Source organism: Anthonomus grandis, chromosome 6 (genome assembly GCF_022605725.1).
Source record: "Anthonomus grandis grandis chromosome 6, icAntGran1.3, whole genome shotgun sequence".
Taxonomy (NCBI): domain Eukaryota; kingdom Metazoa; phylum Arthropoda; class Insecta; order Coleoptera; family Curculionidae; genus Anthonomus; species Anthonomus grandis.
The window spans coordinates 19,211,311-19,237,468 of NC_065551.1; the positions used below are offsets into that span (position 1 = coordinate 19,211,311).

General features: G+C 32.6%; 1 protein-coding gene across 1 annotated transcript in view; it reads left to right on the forward strand.

Annotated features, from left to right (window-relative positions):
• The window catches only part of LOC126737329 (homeobox protein unc-42), a 59,550-nt gene that overhangs the window by 27,469 nt on the left and 5,923 nt on the right, over positions 1-26,158 (forward strand). The window contains exon 5 of the mRNA XM_050442191.1: positions 19,869-20,045. Within this exon, the coding sequence (XP_050298148.1) occupies positions 19,869-20,045 (177 nt within the window). The remainder of the gene's footprint in view (positions 1-19,868; positions 20,046-26,158) is intronic.

Consider the following 26,158-nt stretch of genomic DNA (forward strand, 5'->3'; position numbering starts at 1 on the left):
ATTTTGACAACTATGCGGTCACAAAATTCAGTCTAGGTAACTACAAATGTACCCGAATTGTGCAATCCTTAATATAGTTACGTAATTATATTCTGGTATATTCAATTCAGTTTATTAATCTAAATATACAAATTATTTACATAAGTCAAATGACGTAAAATATATAGATAAATCTAACTCTATGCTTGATATAATAATATTTAAAATGTATAAACTTAAATTTCTTCTTTTATTTTTTGGACACGTCATTAGTATTGTCACTTTAAAATCAAAAATTTCTATACAGGGTGTGTCAAGTAGAAACCTTGGCGTCAACATTTATTTTTTTAAATAGAACACCTTTTATAATATGACGCTTTACAGTTCTATGATATTCTGAATACTTTTTGCATAGTAAACCATATGCCTAAACTCAATAGTTTTCGAACATGACGTAACAGAAAAATGTATTCTAGACTTATTGCAATTAATATTTAATTAGTTGTCGATTTGATTTATTTTTTTTTGACGACAAGAAATTAGACTAGTCGATCTGCAAGTGATTGAAAATGTGTAAATGGAAGTTATTTACCGACTTTCAAAATGCATTGAAGTAAATGGACAACAAATTGAATATCAGTTGCAGTATATATTATATAATTTTTTTTATTTTTTAATGTCGTTTGTTTATTACGTCAAATTTGGCAAACTGACTTTAGGCAAAAAATTTCACGACATACAGAGTGTTTCATTAAAAAAAATTAATGCTGACGCCATAGTTTCTACCTGAGCAGTAAGATATTCCTCCTGTACATAAAATAAAAAAATAATTTGTTAAAGAAATGTCTAGGCAGATATGATAAGCTATCTCTGCGCCTCTACAGCCTATGAAAATTCGGGGCAATGTTCCCTCTAAAGCGTGTGTTGATATTATGAATATCCTTGTGAGTTTTAAATTTATTCATGTTGCATTTTACATAAATAAGATTAGCATTAATATACTGACAGGGTACTATTAATATTTTTAAATCTATAAAGACCTGTCTGCAATGCGCTCTGTATGGCAAATCTGCTAAAATACGAACGGCCCTTCTCTGCAGTCTGAAAACGTCCATTGCTCCTTCACTATGGCCTAAGTAAGAATGACATAAAAGAAAAACATCTTTTAAAATGGAAGCCTCTTTTAAAATGGAAGTGAAAGTACAGGATGAAAGGCCACGAAGCAAAAATGTACTGCTTGAGAGCTTTACCGCTAAAGCGCTGGTATAAGCATTCCAGGCTAGACCAGGATCTAGCAGAACATCCAGAAATTTAGCACTGGATGCGTTTTCTAATTCATCAAGAGCATCTCTGGTTAAAAAGAGCAAGGACTGGATTTTGGATGCATTAAGAAAAAAACCTATTTGGATGTAACCATTGCCTCTGCCTCCAATACGGAGGCCCATAAACCTCCCACTGATGTTACCAAATCTTTACTGCAGGATGAGACTGTAGTGTCATCAACAGAGAGAGTGAAATGCGCACTTTTAATGTAATATTTAGATAATATTCAAAATAGTAAAGGGATTAACACAGAGACCTGGGGAACTTTTATGCGCAACCACTCTCTCTCTCCGACTCAACACTCGGAAATATCACCCTCTGAAAGCGTTCTGATCAATTTTGATTAAGGACATACTAGAGACACACTAGATCTGGCTCACCCTTTTCTTTAAAAACGGGAATGACAATCGCAGTTTTCAAAACATCAAGAACAATATATTCCGCTACACACAGCTTTATAAGCTTTGTCAAAAGACTTATTATTAGATTTGTTATTCCTTTGATCAAGCTTACAGTGAGATCAAATAGGTCCTTACTTTTTCTATTCCGAAGATAGTTGACAACGTCTCTAACCTCATAATAAGAGAGTCGGAATTCAAACCTCTGCTCTACATAACATGGTACACCGGGTGGTGCGTCGCTGAGCGGAACATAGGAAAACCCATGTACATTTTAAGGAGGTCAATTATTGGCTTCGGGCACCAGTAAAATGAAAATTGTCACTGACGTGAGGAAAAGTGTCAATAAATCAGTGACAGTCGATATTTGAAAACAAGTATGAATTATTCAATCGACGAAAAAATAGCCATAATTAAGTGGCATTATGCGGGAAACAGTTTTAGAGCAGTAAGTATCTGAAATGTTTTCAGTTTATTTCTCCACCAAGCCCATTTTGTCCATTTCAACTATTAAAAAAAAAACATTTCTTGTATTCGGCTGTACGTCAGATTTGACAAAGCCTTATAATAAATTGTTTGCATTGGTAATTTTGCAATTACATTTAATTGAATCATTCAAGATTCGCTTATTAAAATTTTTTAAAACTTTGCACGAGGGTTTGCCAAATTGGTCTTTAGTTAGAAAGTTATCTTACATTTTTTCTGTAAAATGTACAGGGAAGCCAATAATTGACCCCCTTAAAATTTTCATGGGATTTCCTATGTTCCGCTCGGCGACGCACCCCCCGGTATAGTTAAGTGGGTTATTGCGGGATGTTGATTAGGGCTGTGTAGCCAGGAAATATTTTTCAAAAAATAATGATTAAATTCTTCGGGTGTTATATTGAAAGTAGTTTCAGTTTTTGTAATGTCCCTATACTTATTAATAATATTCCACATTGTTTTTATCGGGTCATGACAATCAGAAATCAGTTGGTCATTGTTAGCTTTCTTTGCAGCTTTTATTGCTGTCCGGTATTCATTTTAATCAAGGTGTTTATTAAATTCAATAAAAAATTTAATATTTTCTCGTACTGCTCTCAAGCCGTCATTAAACCAACTTACCTTCACTCCCGCCCGACCTTTTCTCTTTAGCATGCTGCACTTGTCCACCAAACACTTTTAAGTACTGGTAGAAGTATAGTTTTACTATGATAGTAATTCGCGAATCGACAACTAATAAACTTTGTAGTGAAAGAAAATGTGGAAAAGGTGGTAAAGTTACCTAAATGTAAAAATAAAATAAGGTATAAGGTATAAGGTAAAATAAAATAAGGTATAAAACCGTTAAAAGTTGGACAAGGCAAAAATTTCAAAAGCTCTCACCAGGCTTTATTCAAAGACTTATTGACTGGCTTAAAAGTCGGGAAAGCTGCTTTCAGGTCGCAGATTAATAATTACACATATTGGTAGCGATAAGGGATTTTTAAATGGTGGTTTATTAGAATACCAATCTAAATCAATTAAAGATTACCATGAGAAAATGAAACGCTGATGTTTTTGCAAATTATTTTTCCATTTTTACGACCATGTAGTGTAAAATTTTAAACGTTTACAATATACGTTCATAGGATCTTTTTTGCTTGACTAAAATATGTTGGGATAGTTTAGTTACAGTTACTAGTTTTTTAATTTAGTTACTTGTAGTAAGGTAGGAATGCAAAAATAAATAACAAAGCAATTTCTAACATATTACAATGAGTCATATTAACATTAAAATCTATATTTAATGTAAATATATAAAAAACCAATTTTTTTATCTAATAGAAAAAATCCTAATATATAAATAAATTTATCGAATATATAAATGAATTCTAATTAGTTAACATAAAAAAAACTGCAAGACCCAAATCCTACTCGGCAAAACCCTTAATCTGAGTGAACAAACTGGCATTGTGCCGAATTTTACCACCCTATTATATTTGAGACGATATAGGACGTGTCGATTTAATTTTGGTAAAACCGACCTGTTTTATCATTTTGTTCCATATAGAAAAAAAGACAGGTTCACCCTATGTTTAAAGTACTTTTGAATAAATAATGAGGCACTTTGCTCCTAAGGAAAAAGAAATAGGGTATTATAAAAAATATAAAGAATCTTCTGAAACAAATAGCAAACACGCCATAGCCTTCAAAAAAAAACCATTTATTCGTCTTCAGTTTATATTCAACTAATTTTATCATGACATATATTTGTATTTAAAAAAAAATTCAACTCTTAAAAATTCCCATCAAGGGATCCCTTCTCCCTCCCCGCAAACAACACTAGCAACTTTTTCACATTGTCAATCACTCATCCATACATAACATTTACAAACCTAATACTCGTGAGTCACGTTTGACAACGTGGGGGAGGGAGGGCATGTCCCCCCACATACCCATAGTATATCGGCGGACCCGCAATGACAGTTGTATCTCAAGGGGGAGCTCTACTCTACACGCCACCCCCCGAGTGAGTCTCTAATTCAATCAGAGATTTAGCCAAAGCGGACTGATGTTGCTCTCTGTGTCTCTCTAATTGTGCGCTTTGCCGTGCTGTGCTGTTTCTACTTTGTGCCTCCACCTCCTCCTCACCCCCTATCACCCTCTTTGGCCCCGTTTTTCCCCCGTACCCTCACGTTCCCCGGTCGTCCCAACGTATAGCTGATGCCGCCCCGACGCCCCTTTCATCTTGGTTTCACCGGGATAAAGGACGGAATTAGTTTGCTCTATTGTGTTGATGCGGGCTTTTAGGTGTATATAGTATTGTTTAAAATAAAATCGGTGAGATACTAATAGCAGAAGACGCAGAAGGGATTATGGACTGTTGGGATTTAGATAAATGTAATATAACTAATATAATAGACTTTGTCAGTTGTACACTGTTATTGACTATCAACAAAATCAGAATAAAATACGTATTCAGCGTAGGAAATAATATTCTATATCTGCCTAGCGCTTTCGGCTCTAGCCCTGAAGATGGCATATGGCGGATTAAAGCGTTTGAGGAGAGCTGAAGATTCCAACATACCCAAGATAACGGAACTCCTCACAATTTAGCTGTCTTTGGCAACATACCTATAATTTTACGGATACCGTTTTTGCTTTGATGTATTCTTCCAATTAATAAATCAATTGTATGAGTTTTTAAGTTAGGGTCATTAATACGATCGATCTGCAGTAATGTTTTTATGTAGGAAGAGTAATTTTCTGCAAGAAAACTCATCACATCCATGTAAACACATAATGGATGTGATACGTAGGACCTGCAGGAGATGGTTTTTATTTTTTTACTTGAAAACCTTTTATCGAACAAAAAAAAGCAAAGAATCAAATTTGCTCCAAACTCGAGAAGGATTTGAAAAATAAATTTTGTTTTTAGAAAACCCAGTAAATAAACAAATGTCTTTTGTTTTTTCAAAGATATACACCTTACTTTTTGGTATACACCAAATGTCATAAAAATATCTCAAATAATAAAAAGAGTTATGAAATTATGGCTTATTCTAAACATAAAGTTTAGACAAAGCAATTCAAGATAGCCTGTATATTAGGGTGGGTCGGTTCCCTAGGTTTTTTATGCCTGTAGTAAAAAAAGTTGCCAAATGGTCAATAATGAATACCAATTTTTTACTTTTTTTTTAATTTTATTATTACGACCCCTAAAAAAATAAAAAAAAAATTATATTATTAAAGACTGGTGCTTCAAACAACTAAAAATAGCTTCAAACACACTCACAAAAATGTTTATTCAATTTAAACAACGTTAAGCCTCCCCGCCAGGTAAATTTGTACGGAACGGCCCCTCCCTTTAAAAATTTCGTGATGAGGCTAATACTAAACTCTTTGATATTTCAAAGTGCAAATGTACCGATTTTAACTTGTGTATTTGTGAGAAGTCATACAAAGTTCCAAAGATGGAACAAGCTTTCCTAAACGACCAGAGAACTACACGATTAATGTCTATAGGGCAAGTAGTGCCTAAACAAGTAAAATTTTGAAGCAAAAAACATAAAAAAAGCAAGGACCTCTCGCGTAATATTCCGGAGGACAAAAGTCAACAAAACATTTCGCGTAATGTATTAGAAAAAAAATTGAACAAGGCAATCTATCAGATATATCAGTGCAAAGCGAACCAGACTGTGATCCAGACTTCGAACCAGAGCCGTCAACTTCTACGGGCATAACCCTCGACTTTCCTGCATTAGCAAAAGCAATAGACCGAGCTGGATTATCAAGTAGAAAAGGAGCAATGATCGGCAGTGCACTTCTGGAAGATGTTGGATTGATATCCAAAACTGATCAATCTTATGTAATAGACAAGTCCAAATTAGATCGAAAAAGAAAAAGGCAACGACTTGATTTACAAAAAAATATAATAAAAGATGGTACTAGTCTTCAAGCTCTCTATTTTGATGGACGCAAAGATAGAACTCTTCACATTAAAAAACAGGGTGAATCGTCATCTAGGAAAATCATTGTCGAAGAATATATAGTGTTATTAAAGGAACCAGGTAGCGATTATATAGGGCACGTAACACCTGAAAATGGTACTGCAAAGACCATAGCTTCAACGATTCTAAAATATTTAACCGAAAATGAAGTGTTAGCGAGTTAGTTGTAGTTGGCTGCGATGGTACTGTCAACACTTGGCCTCACGGTGGTGTAAAACATTTGTTGGAATTACATCTTAAACGACATTTGCAATAGCTAATATGTCAACTACATGCAAACAAGTTGCCATTGCGACATTTGGTTCGACATCTGGACGGAAATACCACAGGACCATTTAATTCTCGAGTTCTATCGGCAAACTTATTGAAACATGTAAGCGATTACCTGTCGTGTGCTTCGAAACAATCAAAGTTAATTTGCGTGAGGTAAATTTAAAAGAATTAAGTAGCGATCAAAAATATTTATACGAGATTTGCACTGCCATATCTACTAGAAACTGTCCATCTAATTTAGCAAATAAATCTCCTGGCAAGTTATCTCACGCAAGATGGCTAACAACAGCAAATCGTATCTTGCGGGCTTACATTGCGGTCAGAAATCCCCCGCCTAAATTTAAAGTGTTGACAGAATATATTCTGCGAGTATATGTGAAGATTTGGTTTCGAGTAAAAACTGTACCATTGTGCACATTTGGAGCTCTTCACCTTTGGCAGCTAATTCAATATTCAAGATATTTAAGTGAAGAACTTAAAGCTGTAGTTAATCCTGTAACTCAACGAAATGGCTTTTATGGCCATCCTGAAAATATTATCCTAACGATGATCTTTGACTCACGTCGTCATATAAGAGAATTAGGGTACAGAAAAATATTAAGTTGCAGGTCGAATGAGAAAAAAATTCCTGTAAATTTGAATAGCACGATAAGAAAATTTGAAATTCCCAAGTTTAATTTTGAAGCGGAATCATATATTGATTTAATAAATTCGCAAGAGTGCAAAGTAACAGAGCCACCAAGGACGAAGCATCTGTCTGATGAAGAAATTGAAGAATTTATTAAAACTAGCAGGTATCCAGAGGGAGATTTATGGAAGTTACCCTGCCATACGCAGGCTGTTGAAAGATGTGTCAAATTAGTGACAGAGGCATCGTCGGCTGTATGTGGGTTTACTAACAGAGATGGTTGGATACGTACAACGATAGCATCTAGAAGCCAGATGCCAAAGTTTAATACCAAATCAGACTATGAAGTAGGAAATTAGAAATTGCTCCAATGGTTGGGTGGATGGGTGGGCAGGGATGGAACTCGATGGGAGCCACCTCTCTGTGGTGAGTTCTGGGTTATTTTGTATCTGTTTATATACAAAATAGGCGAAGAGCTGCTCGTAAGTGGAAAAGTTGAAAAATGCTTGATTTTTTTCTTTAGGCTTAAGAGCTGGCGGGGGGCCTAAATATGTCTACAATTTAATTTTTTTTTGCGTAATTGAAGGACTATATTACATTATTTTATAGCACAGGCAAATTATTTTCTTTTTATTTTTTTTTTGTATTTTTGGGGGGGTAGCGGGGGGTGCAAACGCTGATGATTTTTTTTTTAATTTGCACGAGATTATTTTACCCAATAGCAAGTTTTTAAACCACAGGTCTGTCAAAATTAAAGAAAAAGTATAAAAACGACCCACCCTATTGTATATAGGGTTGCAGTAGTTTTTTTTCTACCGTATGTACATGAAATAACTTCCAAAGAAGAAAAACTGTATTATTTATGGACTTTCCTTCGGAAGACAAAAATGGTTCTTTATGAAGAATCAATTTTTTTCGTGCAAATGCATCTTATTTTTTCAGATTTATATACCGGGCGTTCAAAATTTAGAAAAATATAAAAATGCTATCAGCAAAGTACTTTGACGTGTGAGGAATCTATGAGAAATGATTGATACAATTTATGGATTTCAAAAGTTTACCAATTTTAAGTTAATGCCTACATTTACAGGGATTGATAAAAAATGTACCCTAGAAAAAAGTGATTTCAAGTAAATAGCAATTATCTGATAACGAGGATCACCCCACATACATATAATTAAGTTATTTTATTGAGTATGACATTAATAAAAAAAACGCAAAGATGCTATCGTTAAAACAAAGAGTATTTATTGTGTAAAGTGTGTAAAAAAATCTTTAATTAAACATCTTACCGTTAACCACAAACGAATCGATTGTATTAAAATTTGGGACAGGAAGCGTTTTAGATAGAACAAATGCTGATGCTATAAAAAAAATGATTTTTGTTTATGGGTTGGTCAGAAATATTAATAAAACAGACATTTATGTGTAGTTAGTTTCCAAAATTTTCGTTACTAGAATTACGAGAATCTTTAATTTTCAATTTCTTGCAAAAGGTATATTATTATATCTTTTGCAATAATTATATATCTATATATCATTAATATATTAGTATTATTCCAAAAAGTAAATGTTTGATGCGCAATTACGTAAGACGGAATAATTAGATCTTACTTCTTTGATGAACAGCTAAACTGAAAAATTAATCAGTATAGGTATTTGAAAATACCTAATGTATTTTTTCTGAATTTACAAAATATGCTTTTTACGGAATAGTTTTTCTTTGTTATTGCCTATAATAATCTGTCTTTTTGCAGTTACATTAGATTTGTTTGATTGATGCAATGGTTTTATTTTATATCCCTAAATTTAAAATAATTTGAATAATTAAAAAAAGAGAATTTACAGAAGATTCCTTTTTTTAAGGGTAGATTTTTTTGCACTCTCTGAAAATTTATAAATTCAAATTTAAAACCGAAATTTTAAAACTTTTGAAATACAAAAATTACTTTTTATAGAATCATCATATATGAAGGTACTTTCTTGTTAGCTTTTTTATATTTCTCTAGGTTTTTTATATAAGTTGTATATATAAGTAATGTAATTTTTTGAAAAAAAAATTGTAATTAACAGAATTATGTAGATAATAATTAAATTATGGGCAAGTAAGAGTTCTTTTTAAATGTCATAAAATGGCTTCGCATGAGTATGATTAATATTATTACGCTGTAAAATAATATAAAATAAAACATGATGCACGATTTAGAATAAAAGAATTTATTAGAAAGCAAATAAAGAATAAAAAAGTATGTTATAAACATAAAAAATAAAAATTGAGTACCCTTAGAGCCAAAATGTAAAACACTTATGATGAAACATTATGGAACTTAACTGAAAAGAGAGGAAAAACCAATGATGTGTCCTTGTCTCATGGATTATTATGCGCTTGTCCCTATTTTTTTTAATTAAATAAAGAATTTTCTTACAAGATATCCAAAATTATCGAAGAAAATTCTAACTGAAACTAACATCGATATGGATAGATGAGATCCTGAAAGGCAATATAGGAATGTCAGGGTTCGCTCTCAAAAAACAACTGATTAATGAATGGATTTCGGCGATTGGACTACTCACAGGGCCAAAAGTTCACTTAAGGAACTTGATGGACTACTGGACCTTCATTAAGAATTATCAGAAGCCAGGAAACTTAGAAATGTTAGTAAGTCACCTTAGTCTCAAGACTATCATAAAGGTGTTAACTTTTCTCATCCTTCTCTTAATGAAACTGAGAATTTCATCAGAAGTTTAGGTAAGGATTTATGAAGCCTCACCAAGAATAATCAGATGTCAAAGAATTTAGAAATGCTAATTAGTTGTCTTGGTTTCATGTCTTGTAATATGTGTACAGAGCTATGGTTTATTAATTCAATTCAATTTAATTCGTTTGTTGGTGCAAAAAAGTATATAACTCTTACACAAGTCAATTAAAAATTCCAAATTTCCTAAACAGTATTGAAAATCTAACCCCATAGTAAGATACTGCACTGCATGAACAGGAGAGTATACGATATAGTGCCACCAAGGAGTTTCTACCTCTGGTAAAGTGATTGTGAGTGTCGGAATGAGTAATAACCCTGGAAATATTTTCCCATAAAAATAGCAGACACAAGAATATATTCAATCAATAGGGTGCATATCTGCCGAATGACTCCAATTAATTAGATTATACGTCACTAAAGAGTGGAAATAGCCAAAATAGGCTTCCCTAACTGTAGGAGTAGCTACGAAACTAGGCAAGTTACGCATAAGGAAACTACATTTTGACAGTCTAGTAGCCATTTCATCCACATGACATTGCCACGTCAAACCTTTATCCAGAGTAACACCCAAGAAGTTTACAGACACATCCAAGGCCTATTGACGAGTAGTAGCATCTCGAAGGGAAAAAGTTATTTGTTGGTTCTTTGATCCATCCAAACACAATCTATTAGAAACAGCCCAGTTTTTCAGAGAAACGGATGTATACAGAATGGACTCGTATGACAGCTATTTAAAAATTTTTAAGTAGTATCATCAGCATACAAGTAATAGATGGCATAGGAATGACAGTTTGCCAGGTCATTAGCATACACCAAAAATAAAATAGTGCCAAGGACATCCCTAAGGGATCCCCTGCTGAAGCACCAAAATGTTAGACCTACACCCCACAAAGTAAACAAACTTACTTCTATCACTTAAATAGTACTGCTGTAGCTTAATACTTTTATGGTCAAAGTCATAGCTTATGGAGTAGAATATTCTGCTTTATATAATCAAATGCCCTAGTTTAATCGTAAAATGCCTCACAAGAAATTTATTCGCCCAAGTCACCGACTTTTCCGACAAAATGGTAGAGTGTTTCTTTCTAAATACAAGAATTAAACGAATACGTTTATCAAGATACTCCGTAAGATGGGAAGCAGGACAAGTAAATACTTGTAATCAATGTGTGATAAACGTATTATTTTGACTCACCCTACTAGCTTTCATTCTCATAAAGAATTAAGTTCAAAATATTCTCAATTTGATTCTTAAGTAAAGCCTCAAAAGTCTTGTCGATAATTTTAACAATATCGGAAATAGGGCAGTAATTTTCAATATCTTTTTTAGACCCTTTTTTGTGAACAGGTATTACCTTTGCAGTTTTAAGACAAGTTAAAAATTTACCCTCAGAAAGAGCCTAATTAACGAGTTTGATTAGGAGAACCATAATGAGGTTCTTTTTAGTATATAATATAATAATTAGTATATGCTATATAAGTCTCATTTCAATATCATCTTCGTCCCCATCCAATTCCAACCCTCTTTAAAGACAATGAAGAATTTGCAGAACACCGAAAACCTTGCATCGTACGAAAAAAGGGCAGTAAATCAAATTTGCTCTAAGCTGAATAAGGATTTCAGAAATCTCTGAAGAAATCTCAGAAATCTGGCTGTGGTAACTGATGATATAATTGAGCCATTTGATCAGGGACAAAACTATTTTTATACTTTTAGATTACTCCAAGGCATTTGACACTATAAGTTATCGACTCTTGTTGTCACTCATTATTTTTCAAACAGATCACAAAAAAGTGTTTGTTAATGGTATGTATTCGGAGTCTAATGTCATACTATCAGGAGTACCTATCAGGACTGTATCCTTGGTCCCCTTTTCTTTATTATTTACACGTCTGAACTTATAAGCTATCTTCAAGTTGGAAAGATACAAGCTTTTGCTAACGATACCGAGATGTACTATCACTTCTCTTTAAAACACTTCGTTACTTGCAATGAAACTATTAATCAGGAACTAAACAACGTAAAAATTATCTTTAAAAAACACGGCCTTCAACTGAATCCATCAAAATCAAAACTTATGTTGTTTGGCAAAAAAATCAAAACGAATATTTAAAAAATAATATTAAAATCAAAATAGACGATCAAATATTACCAATTTGTAATTCTGCTCGTAATCTGAGTGTTATACTTGATATTGTCAGCTTAATTTTTCCGACCATGTAAAGCAACTTCTACAAAGGTCATATATATATTGCTTAAACAACTATATTCTAATAAAACCTTTTAAGTACCAAGTTAAGGGCAATGTTATGTGTAACTCTTGTACTTTCCTACTTTAACTATGCTGATTTTATTTATGGCACTGTCTTCGTCAGGCGGAACAATATCGTATTCAAAATCAGATCACAGATCACATAAAATTAATGAGTTGAAGTGGTTAAATATCTCTAATCTTAGAACTCAACATTTTGGTGTTTTTATGCATGGTTTAATCACTGATTCAAAATTCATATCTAAATCTCTAAAAAATAAATTTAATATCAATTATGATATAAATATTAAAAACATTATTCGTCGAAATAATACAAAAACAAATAAAAAGTCTTCCTTATGATGTGATTAAAACATGTAATTCCTTGCCAAACATTGATTTGCTACTTTTTAACTAAGTGAAGATTTAGGTTGTATTTGTTTAGAGAACAGTTGAGCTCCTATTTTTTAACTCACTAGTATGGTGCTCCAGAGGGAATATAATGGTTGCATACGATTGTATAAAATGGTATTTATTTGTGTGCAGGTTGTGAGTTTCATTTCTCCCCCGTGTTATGTATAAACAAGTGTATAATTATTTTTTTTAGTGTGAACAATTTTTTCTTTATAATATGTCATCTTTACATTATTCTTATTATTATTATGTATGATTACCAAAATTTATTTTTTGAGTAGCCTTAGGCTAGACTTCGCCATTTTTTTCTTTTTTTATTTGTAATATTTGTCTATTTCTTGTTTTTTTTAATAAAAGGCGATTATTATTATTATTATAAAATTAATTTTGTTGCTTCAAAGCCGTGTATCGTGTTTACGTGTGTAAGTATACATTTATGAAAAACACGTATACGGGTTTTTCATAAAAATATTTTAAGTAATAAAAAAATGATGACTAAAAATAAATTATATATGACTAAAAATAAATAAATTTACAGGGTGATTTTCAACCTATGCGCATAAACTTGGGAAATGATAGCTGATGAGTAATAATAAGTACTAATGAAAAAAAAATGTAGTAAAATATTTTTAGTTTTGGAGATATCCATATTTTTTTAAATAAAAAACGTGTATTTTTTAACGTGTTTAATTTAAACTAATTTAAAGCAACTGTTCGAAGTTGTTTCCATTATTTTCGATACAGACTTGAGCTCGTCGAATCCATGAAGACGTGCATGCACGGGCCAAACCAGGCTGTAGGCGAATTGCGTCACTGGCAGCGTTTATGCGATGTCGTAGCTCTTGCTCAGTATCAACTTCGTTTACATACACCATTGTTTTCATATGACCCCACAAATAAAAGTCTAATGGATTAATATCAGGCGAGCGAGGGGGCCACCCAACTGGACCATCACGGCCTATCCATCGTCCGGGAAACACACGATCTAAATGTTGTCGCACTGGTCGTGAAAAATGTGGTGGAGCACCATCATGAAGACACCACATGTTCTGCCTAACGTTGAGATTCACATTTTTAAAGAGCACTGGTAAATTGTTGCGCAAAAATTCTAAATACCGAGCACCAGTCAAACGATTTTCCAGAATAAAAGGTCCGATGAGCATCCCGTTCAGAATTCCAGTCCATACATTTACAGAAAAACGTTATTGAAGGTATGTTCTCCGTGTAATATGCGGATTTTCCAAAGCCCAGTAATGAGTGTTATAAAAGTTGAAAATTCTATTGCGCGTAAAATTTGCCTCATTCGTAACTAAAATGTTCATGGTAAAGTTTTGGGCTAAACTGCTGGTGATGTAACAACCACTCACAAAAGTGTACTCGAAGCGGCAAATCTCTTGAAAGTAGGGCTTGTACCCTCTGCACATGAAAAGGGTACAGCAACTCGTGCCTTAAAATTTGCCAACATGTAGATTGCGATATTCCAAATCGCGCTGCAATTGTCCTAGTGCTAATTCCAGGTTGTTCTTCGATAACTTTTAAAATATCCTCCTCCAGATTTATAATGTGCCTAGGTCTAATAGCTCCTCCATCTTGTCCAGGCCGCGGCCGCAAATTGCCAGTTTCTCTTTGGGCATACAGATCAGCTGCTGCCACTGCATTCTGATGCGTTTCTCGTTTGTAAAAATGTGCGCCATTACATTTGACGCTTTTATTTTGTTCGTGTGAAAATAACGATCGAAAACGATCACAGCCAGCAACAAAGTACTGCTAAGTACTGCTAAAGATTCTAAACAACAAATTCCAAACATTATAACTTGTTTACTATCAGTTATTAATAAACAAAATAAGTTCGTCTGATACACGTTCTGTTGACAACTTTATTTCGGAAACCAAAAATATTTTACTACATTTTTTTCTCATTATTACTCATTATTGATCTTCATCTACCATTTCCCAAGTTTATGCGCATAGGTTGAAAATCACCCTGTATGTTTTAAAAACTTTAACACTCTATATCTCCAAACGAAGTGTTTCTGAATATGTTTATAAAGAAAATTAAGGCTTATTCTGGACATAATTCACTGTTCAGGTTTAGACGCAATTCGTGACTACATGTATGGCAATTCAGTACCTTACTAAAATAAAATACAATATAAACTAATAAAAATCTATCAAGAGGAAACCCCTAAACCGTCAAAAAGATATCGAAAAATAAGACGTTCTCGGCATCGCCATGTCGTGCACCGCCACCCCCATGTTCCGGCCCCCCATCGCGGGATGATCCTCGCAGTAAGGGACAGCCTAACTTCGTTATGGATCCATTTGATGGAATCGAGGGTTGTTCCAGGCATCCCCAACTTTCTTTTCGTCTCTCTCTTTCCAGTTCCGTCGGAATACGTGCCGAAACCACTCGCCTTTGTTTCCGTATTACTTCGCCATTATTATGGCAAGTGTGAGGGTTTTTATTATTTTTTTTCGGGTTGCTTCTTTCTTTTGCCGTTCACACACACACACACACACGTGATACCAAACGAATTAGACAAGATGGGGTAGTTTTTTTCTGCCGTAAGAGGTCTTAACGTGTTTTACGTTTTCGTTGGATGAAACTTGGAAGTTTGAAGGATAATTTGTTTTGCCTAATTATACAGTTTAAATTTTGAGGGTTTTTCTTTTCTTTTTATGTGTTTTTCTTATTCTTTCTCTTTTTCTCGTTTTACTTTCTTCTTGGCTTCTTCTTTCATTCCTCCTTCATCTTATCAATTGTTTAAATTTTTTGAAATCAATGCAATCATGTTCAAGGAATCTCGTTTCTTAAAGGCTTTCTGATTTCTTCTTCTTACTATTGTTCTCCTAGAAAATCTTAAATTTAACGAATTTTCAATAAGTTCAACTATCTGGAAGAATAGATTTAATCGACTTCAAACTTCCTGGCTTTTTCTTCCTTTTTGAACTGATCTGCGATATTTAAAAAAAATCAAAACATGCTTTATTATCATAAAGTATAAAATATTTATGGAAAAAGCTTTCTACTAAATAAAACACTCAGCATATAAAGAGTAACTAAATAGTATTTACAAAGTAACTAAATCTAAAAAGTACTAATAAGTAGCAAATAGAAATAAAATACAAAACGGAAAAACATATTAAAGCGAACAAAATGCAATGTATTCAAATAAAAAGGCAAACGTCATAAATGTATAAAAAAAACTATCACATTAATTAACATTTTCGCTAGAAACAAAATGGAAATTAAAAAAAAAACAAACCAAAATCAAAAACTTGCACACATGATCTATTACCACATTAATTTGAAGGTGGTTAAGAATCTTACGACTTAAATAAATAAAAGAGTTTTTAGTCAACTTACTCCTTGGAATGGGCATTGGAATATTCAAGTTTTGTCTGGTATTATAAGGTTTTCTAGATTTGACGCTGGTAAGATGCAATTTATAATTTTTATAAATAAAGCACGTTATTTCCATATATATTCCAGTTATATAAATAAACAACACAACGTCACAGAACCTTTCAATCCTTAAATAAAGGCCTACATGTGTTTTATGGCAAATACATTATTGCTCTTTTCTGTAAAACAAAAACAGAACCCAAAACTGAAATCAATAATAAAGAAATTTGTTACAATTATTTATTTCCAGTTCTTTATTTTGTATATTTATCATCGCAAACGAACTGCCAAAAATGGCAATAATTTAGTTTTATACGAGAGTAATCTCTTTAACCCTATTTAAATCATCCGCTATAATCTTCATTTATTATTAGCTCATGATCTTAATGGGTGGTGTCATCTGTAAAAATTGTAAACAGACCTGATATATTAAGAGATGCAAGGTCATTACTATACAGAAAAAAGAAAATAATTATAATGGTAATAATAGAATTCTGGGGAACTCCAGGATCTATTGAGCCTACAGCAGTCATTCATTGACTTGACAATTTGCCAGATAAGAATGATTCGAACTATTCCAGAGCAACACCTTTGAAATCATAGTAAAAGAGCTTACCGAGCGATACTCTGCGATTCACGCAGTCAAATGCTTTGGAAAAATAACGGAAGACCGCTGCGACTGCGTCACCAATATTCAAGCCTACATAAAGGTCCTCCAGAAAGACAAATATTTACGTAAAAATGTGCAATAGTTATAACATTATCAATAGAATTAGATAACAGATTTAAAAAAATAAGGGTACAGAGCACAATATAAAATAGTTCGCTTATACATCAATACAAAATGTACACATTAGCCAGATCTGCGATCTGATAGAATGATAGATTACTTTTTTTTTCTAATTTAAAGGTATATTTCTTATATTATGTGGAAACTTGTTGAAAAATTTAAGGCGAGTTGCATTCCAGGAGGTTTTTAAGCACAAATAATCAACTTGCATATTAAGGCATTGACGAGTATTGTAGTCATGGGTCTGTTGAATTAAAGTATATCCAGAGAGATGCTCTCAAAGATACAGGAGAGCCTTAAGGATGTATTGTGCTGAAAGTGTCAAATTCCAGCTATTATCCTGATTGCTCTTCTCTGCAGTAACACAAGGCACATGCGCCGAATATACCCAGTATCCGTATAAAAGTTGTAATATGCAATTTTTAATGTTTCCATGATTTTTGAAATATTACAAAGAATATATGTTCCCGAGCAGATTTTTTTTGATATAATGTCAACTTGTCCTTCAAAGGTCAGCTTTGCATCCAGAGCTACTCCCAAAAACTTGGTTTTTTTGCAGGGTTTTCTAGGATGTTTGTTTTTTTTTTTAAGAGAACATCATCGATTTGAAGAAAACCGGTTAGTAAAAGTCTCATTATGCCGGGCTATTTAAATTCTTGCTTCTTCTGTAGATTTAGATTTTATAGAAAAGTTGTTATCGTCAGCAAATTCTATAACCTTGCATGATGGTAGGGCACTCGCAAAATCTTTGAGATAAATTAGGAATAGCAAAGGTCCTAAAATTGATCCGTGGACAACCCCATGGCGCATAACTCTTTCCTTAGACTGTTCACCATTTATTTTTGTATGCAATATCTGCCTGCGATCCAAATGGTATCCACACAAGTCTTAAACTAAGGTCCTCCAATCGATAGTATCTAAGTTTTTCGTTGGATATCGTGTGACACACATCTGGGAGAGACCGCTGAACTCGTTGAAGTCACAATCTGTGCCTCTTAAAAGCTCTCAACTGGGAATTCACAAATTGCTCCTTATCAGCAGATCATTCCCTTTAAAGAATGCGCATAGTGATCCTTCAAACGAGCCTCAAAAATTTTAGATAATACAGGGATTAGTGTAATAGGTCTGCAATTTGATGGAGATGTTTGGTTGCCACTTTTTAAAGATTGGAACGGTTCTGCTGATTTTAAATTCTTTAGAATAGACATCTTGCTGTATACATTTAAGTCATAGAAATCTTTACTGTGCTTCTTTTTTAATTTTTCAATGCCCTACGAACCTCTTCTTGAGTTTCCTCATGGAAAATAAATTTAGTGTTAGGTTTTTATATGTTGCTATGTTGTAAATAGAAGGTAGACAAATTATTTACTAAAGCCAATGATTTTTCTTTTATGTTTAAAAATATTCATTACAATTTGCTTCTCTGTTATTGAACAGTAAAACCGATTTAACACATTTGCGCCAATTAGATATTGTTTAGTTTTCTTTGAGTTACTTCTCAGTTCATTAATAATACTCCAATTTTCCTTGGGTATATTGTGTGTCACCTTAAATCTACACCCATATTAATCTTTATTGGCCCTTCTTACAACTTGCCTTAATCTTTCCATCATTACTATAATGAGAATTTTTTAATACCCATTATAGTAATGGTGGAAACATCGATTAGTTGTAAGTTTTCTCAAGGTATCACTATTCATCTTAGATTTAAAGGCAATGTTTTTAGACCAAGAGTAATTTATAGTTTTTTGTATTACCTTTTATTTTCTGAAGTAAGGAACTCTTATTCAAAATGTAGCATTGTCCAGTCTATATTATTGGCCAAATTACGGAAACGATGAAAATTCGACTTTCTATAAAATCTGCAAACTTTGCAAATTACCTTCACTTTAGGAAGATTCATCCTGGCTAAAAGTACCTTGTGATCAGATAACCCTAACAGAATTACAAATACATCATAAACACGTTCCGATTTAATATTGGAACAAAAATAATCAATTAATGTTTGTGAATGAAATGTAATTCTAGTGAGTTGTGTAACAACATATGTAAATTAAGTGAGGTCAGAAGGTTTTCAACTCATTGACATAAAAGTCAGCACAAAAAATTAAGCTATTACTAACTCGAAACAAAACTTGCAAACATTACAGAGAACTCAAAAATTGATTTATCTGAATAATATGCTCATCAACCCTTTTAATGTTAATTACGTTGAAGAATAGCACTTTTTATTAGAATCATGGTATCACCGTGAATCGATTCCCTTTTGCAGTAAGAAGAAACTGTAGAGTAATTGTTAATAAAGCTTGGCTCTTCAGATCTAAGCCTGTATTCCAATAGTATCAAGCCAGAAATATAACAGTCACATACAATAACAGTCGAATACAATAAATTCCTAAATTTACAAAATGGTTTGGTGAATTAAAGAATTTCGGCGCTTTATGAGTTCTTTTGTTAAATAGTGATAAACGTTTTTTTTTGCAGATTTGTAAACAAAAAAGAATAATTTAATTTTTTTAAATAGATTTAGGAGGAAGCCTTGGTACAACATTTCCAGGTTATCCTTTTTGAACGGGGTGCAAATCGAAGATTGAATTTGTCCCAATTTTTTGCCCACCTTTATCTGGTTTTTGAATTGTAGAAATTTCATCGACGTGGACTGTATGTTGTATTTCGATTTTGGCAATTAGTGAAACACCCTTCTGCTACTTAAACATCTACTTATTCGGCACACCACCAGTAATTTTAGAATAATTGAATTTATAGAATATAATTAGGCGTAAACTTAGACTCACATTAATTTGTCTACCCAAAATGAACAGGTTTTTATTGGGTGAAGCTTACCCTTGCAAGTTGATTCGATACTGATTTGTATTTTGTAAGGGTAAAACCACAGATTACCACAGATGTAAATAGCTTTGCAGTGCGGCAAAAGTTTTGGAATCCCCAACACTTTTAATTCTTTCTTCACTTCTCCTTTTTTTCTTCTATTTTAAGAGTTTAACTGAATTCAACTGTCTGGAAGAGTAGGTTTAATCACCTTCATGAACTTTGAAATTGAATCAGCAGGGCTTATAATCAAAAACATTTTATATGCATAAAATGTCTCCCACCCTGGAACCGAAATATTAAAATGACTTTAATTTTTTTGACTCAAATGATCGTTTGTTCCAGGTGTGGTTTCAGAACCGTAGGGCAAAATACCGAAAACAGGAGAAGCAATTGCAAAAAGCGCTGGCGCCAAGTGTCTTGCCTGGATGTAATGGCGCGATGATGAGAAACATTTACCCTGGAGCGGCCAGGGGGTACCAGCCCTATCCGCACCCCACGGCTATTAACCGTTACCCTCAGGTAAGAGAATTAATATTTTTATATATATTACGCTGGTATCACCCTAAAAAGGGGCTAAAATGATGAACTATATTACCCAAAATGTTTTACGTAAAGGTTAATGGAAAACAAAAACAAGAAATCTGTTTGTGTGGTGCCAGTGGTGGATCCTTCATTACGTCTTAGCTAAAAATTTCTAAAAATTATAAAAGATTATTTACTCGATAGATACCATAACAAATGGCTAAAAAGAACGAAAGTAATATTATGCTAAAAAACAGGCAATAAAAAAAGCGTAGAACAAAAATGCCTTATTTTAATATAAACTTTAAATGACTCGAATAAGATAAAAAAAAATTTAATAGCAAAAAATATAAAAAATAATTGCCAATTCCTGGAATTCATAAAAAATTCGGGCAATTCCTCATCAAAGCCCAAATCTTGGAAAGCGACTCAAAGGCAAATAATTACTCTAAAAATCTGGAAAATAAAGAAAATTATTTCTAATTTCTGAAAAACATAAAATTACCTGAAATAAAGCGAAAAATTTGTTCAAATATTAGTACAGTAAATATAGCTGATTTTCGAACAAGAATGATTAACTTTTTTATATTTTGGGGGTTGCTTCGGGCTTATGTGAGCAGGTCAAATCGGTCCTTTTTTTGCGCTATATTTAGGACATATGAAAAATTATTTTTTAAAAAGTCTCTCAATGAAGTCTTTAAAAGCCTTTTTACGGAATAAACTTGCACTTCTCCATAAAAAAGAGTTCCGATGTAGCGACATTCTAGGCGTCTGCAGGTGTAATCGATATTCATGAGTTACATCTGTGTGTTGAGTAGATCTTGCGTGTGTAGCTCTAGGTGGAATGATATGAGACAGTTCGGAAGAGCATTGACTGTAATAATATCGATAAAACATAGTCAGGTCCGCCTATGCGAGAAAACATTGGTCTAATTTTGTGATATATATTCAAATAGAGTCGTAAAAAAATAAAAATGACATCGTGAATATTCGGTTTTTTTCCAAAAATCTTCGAAAGTATTTGGAATTTCAAAAAGGTGTTTTACTGATCACCAAATTGCGCAACTTTGCCTCAATTTAACCAACCTTGTATCGCTTCTAGTTTCCTAGATCATAATGATGAGGCTCGAATTTGGAACACCATATTTTATATATAAATGTAAAAATCTACTTGCTCCCTATAAAACAAAACGCAAGCCACCATTGGTGTTTATATAGACGTTTTGATCAATTACATTGTTGTCCTCAGAATGCTAACAATTTTTTACAGTGAGATACAGTTACGAAAAAAGAACATACCAAGTTGTTTTTTTTAATTCCATTCAAAAAACAAATTCCATTGTACGTACTCTCTATGGAAAGAGGAAATCGAGTTGCTTTTTTAACTGAGAGAAATTATCTAAAACTTGTTCTGATGCCACTAAACCTGAATGGATATCGAAGAAAATTTTGTCTGCAGATTATGAAACATTTTATTAAAGCAATCAATTTTATTGCGGATTACCAAACTGCTTGGCGAGATTTTATCGGATCCCAAACGGCCCAACTACCATCCTTAGGGAAGTCCCAGACTTCCAAATTAATAAATTAATCAAAGTCCTAAAGCCGGACAAGTTACATAAGGAACAACTTAATTATATTAGGTTGTTTTCAAGGAATAAAATGTCGATCCCCTCTATTCTTGATGCAAGAAATCTACAACGAATCGAACAGTCTATTCCCGGTGATCTTTATCATACCACTTGGTGTGGATATCTTAAAGGTGTTGCACGCTTTCGTCAGGTTTAAGCAGGTTTTGCACAGGTTTCACCATTTAAGCTTGAATCGAGATAATGTGGCTTTCGATGAGGAAATTCTCATTGAAGGACAAAAAAAGACTTTTGGAATGTTGGTGCGAAACTGCCAATATACTGATAAATGGCTGAAGTAACACTTGGAAAGGATGAATTTTGCAAATACTAATGTGGATTTTAGGCTGTTCTTAACGTTACGCGTTTCCTTAGGAACTTATGTATAGCATTGAAATCATTGATCAGCCATCAAATGATATTGAGAAAAATTTTTTGAGGGCTTATCACTTTGGTAACCGGTATTCACCGGTTAATTTGGATAAATATAATTTTACCCCGTGCCCTGAGAAGCAAGTTTCTTTTTCAAAACTCAGTATTTAGTTTATGCTTCTTCCACTTTTTCTTACAAGACAAAGCATTATTAATTGGAATATTACGTATAAATATCAAAAGCTAGATTTACTAGTATCACTTGAATTTTGGTTTGTACTACGGTAGTTTTTAACTAGTATTTTTACCATGATAGTTTTTATTGTAACAACACTCATAAAAATGTTTTATCATTTATTAAAAAAAAATCTAGAAAGATTCATTTAACATTTCGGCACTCTATTTCAAATCTAATTTATTTTAATACAATAAACAATTAAAATTTTATTATCTTTAAAAAAAACCGGTGTGTAAAACCCGGAGATTTTAGCCCATCGAAATTTTTATATGCCTTTGATAATTTTTTTAACAGGTTAGATGCCGGAGCATACACCGGTCTCTGGCAGGTATCTGGAAGCATGAGAAATGTCAGACTACGGTGTATGCGTGTATGTTACATCAACCAAAATTGATCGCTGCGGTGTGGGACTCTCACGAGATGTGTGTATAGTCAGGTTTCCGGCACGAAATATTCCTTTCAAAAAAATTACCTGTTACTTAAAATTCTCGTGCACTTTATTCCTTGCAAACTAAATAAACTTATTTACTAATAAATATAATATAAATTTAATATTTACTCGTTTGATACAAAATATCTTTAAAATAAAACATTGTTAAGAGATTACAAGGGCAAAAATTAATTTACAATTTTCATGTGAAACGCATTAAATACTTAAGGCAATATCTAGCAGTTCAAACAATACGTTATGACCCTCTTTACTTTGCATTTTTTAATTAGACCCTTCTGCTTTATACGATTCCCAGCAGGTACGTTTGCTTCGGCTTATTTTAATGTTTTCCACTGGCGTAGCTTCAAATTTCAAAAAAATCTTCAATAACGAACAAACGAAAGTCGGTTATTTCGTTGTTTTTCCTCGCTGTCAGATATACATACCTGAGTCATGAATACATACCTAAATTTCTTTAGAAAAGGAGTAAATAAGTACAAAGCATAGAAATGTAATTTAAAAATGTCTTGGCCTAAGACAAAGTTTAGGCCAAAAACCTGTAGCGCTTAACGTATATAAATAACGTGAGTTCTAATTTTTGTAAACTAATATTTTGACGTCTTGTAATTATTCTTAACTAAAAATCTTGGGCTTCTTGAGAATGATGTTCAATGTATATAAATCACAGAACACAAAACTATAGAGAAGATAGAGAACCATACGCGGAAAAAAAAACTCCACTATAACTAAGACTAATAATCTTGACTGAAGATAAGCTTAGATTCATATATCCGCAATGACAACTAATTTTATTTCAGAAAACGTATTGGTGTTAATCCAAAGCAAAAATTACATTTTATTTAAATATTAATATTATTTGTCCTAGTATAGCAAAACTCGGCAGAACACGTTTGCAAATATTATTACAGTAGGATAAAAGCGTTATTTAAGAATAGTAATCTTTTGATACAATTTATTAATTGCATTGTTAGAAGCACATATTTAACTAGCTAACGCAATAGTTTTTATTGCGTTAGCTAGTTAAATCTGTGGTTAGAAGTAATTTAACTTGAAATAAGTATAGCTTATACTTTATTAATAATGTGGTACTTTAAGTAGAATGGAACTATAATTTTGAATTTGAAATAGGCATCTTCAAACATAACTCTTCGGCTTTTATTACAAAGAATAGTTACGCTTGTATATTTTAAAAAGAATATAAAATTTGCTGTATCATCGAAGTTAAAAAATGCGATACAATTTAAAAAAAGAAAAGGTATATAATATATAATATTTAAGTTTTTTTATCAACAAATCATTAATACAAATGATAACGTTAGCCGTAATTTATAATTTAGGTAATTTGGTGAATTATAATTTTATTTTACCCTATAATTTGGTCTCCATCCATACATGAATATAATAAACTGTAGGTCAAGCTTGTTATTTCGTTATGGAATAAAAGCATATAACAACGGAAGTCTAGGTAACAAAAACTCATATTGTAATTAAAAAAATATTTATTCTTTTTTATACAGTAGGTATACCATATAATAAATGTGGACTGAATAATCCATAATAAAAAAATTGTCATTCTATTCTAGGGTTTTAAAAATGAATTTGCATTAAAACATTTTAAAGTGACACCCCCCCCCCCCATGAGGCATTTACATGCAGCAAAGAAAATTTAAAAATGAAATAAACAATTTTTTCCAATTAAGAGAGAATTTAAATTTCAAAACAAAAAATATTTGAAATTCCAGAACACCCAGTATTTTTCCAACAAATTGATTTTATCAAAAAAATAGTACCCACACGTTTGCTATTAAATAATGGACTTACATATTATGTGAAACACAATTAAAATGTCTTTCATTTTAATTGATAGCAATCGCAGCCATTCAACGTGGGATGGACTAAGTACTTTGAATAGAGAACCAGAATAATGTAAACGGAGAAATCAAAACTGGGTTAATTTTTATAACTTTCCTTGAAGGATCAATTGCATTGATGGGATCAAATAACACTCATGGAAATCACAAGCTACGTTTAAGGCAAATCATTAAACAAACAATTTGAAAAGGAAACTTACTCGCTTCTACTATTGGTCGAAGTTCGAAGCAAGTGTTACCTCGTGATGTTTCCGTGGTAACTTTAACTGGATCCAAGTATGGCAAATATCGGGTGAAATAATTTGGCATCTTGCAGAGAATGAAGATATAATTTAATTAATCTGTTGTGCATTTAAAAAAGATAAATTATTCCCGCTTGAAAAAATGTAATTCTTGATTTTAAAAAAATAAATATTTGTGTGAAGGCACTGAAAATATATTTGTGAGAACATTATATGTAATTATAATAACAGGGACTTACAGTTGATTTAACTGCAATATTTCCTCTAATGTAACCATTACAAATTTATTTTAATTTAAAATAAGATTTACCTTAAATTTTAAGACAGACATACATTTGAAAATAAGATTAAGGTGTTCTTATCTCAATGTTGTTACATTACATTTAAGCATAATTACAGTTATTTCAAGATAATTTTTTCAAGAGTGGCTTTAGTCTTAAATATAGAATAGTTTTTTTTTTGTGTGTAGAGATAGAACAAACTGATAGAAATTCTTCTGACAAATCTGCTAGTGTCCTCTCACTTGTGATCCTCTACTGCAAGTACTACTACTACTACTACTATTACCTACTACTACTACTGTAACTACTGTTCTCCTAAAAATCCACCAAAATATCAAAATTTAATAGTTATCATCGTTAACTTTCTTTTAACGTCCACAGGTGTGATATAATGTCGCAAGCACCCAATAGCGAGAATATTCATAATATGTGTAAATTGAGATTAAGCGGATCTCCAGGTAAATTCATTAAGCAAATTACTAGAGGTCAAGCAGGTTGCATGGCAATTAGTTTAGCAAGACCGCGTATCCGACGACGCTGACCGTCGAGATGCGGCGACGCCGATGACGACGACGACGACGACGACGCTTCGCCTTCCTGATATATATTTTACCTTTACGGTATCCGTCGGAGGCGTCGGTGCGGTAAAACTATGCAAATTAAATCCCCTCGTTTTCGGTTGCGTTAATAACTAATCAGGTTTTTAAATGTAATTCCGGCCCTTTTATTTGCACGGCACGTTAACGGTATACCCTTAAATTTAAATTTTAATAATGTATTACGGGCCGTTTTAATGGGGCCGTTTTTTTAAAATCCCAAGCACTTCTTCTACTTGAATATACGAATATACAGGATGTCCTAGCAAAATTGAAAAAGGGGCATTGTCGGTGCGAAAAACATTTTTTTTTCAAAAACTTGTACTTGTATTTTCGAGAGGGGTAATCAAATCATTTATTTCCATCGACATCATAACAATGTATAGGAATTGTCAATAAAAAACTACAATGCTAATAAAAATAGTATAAAA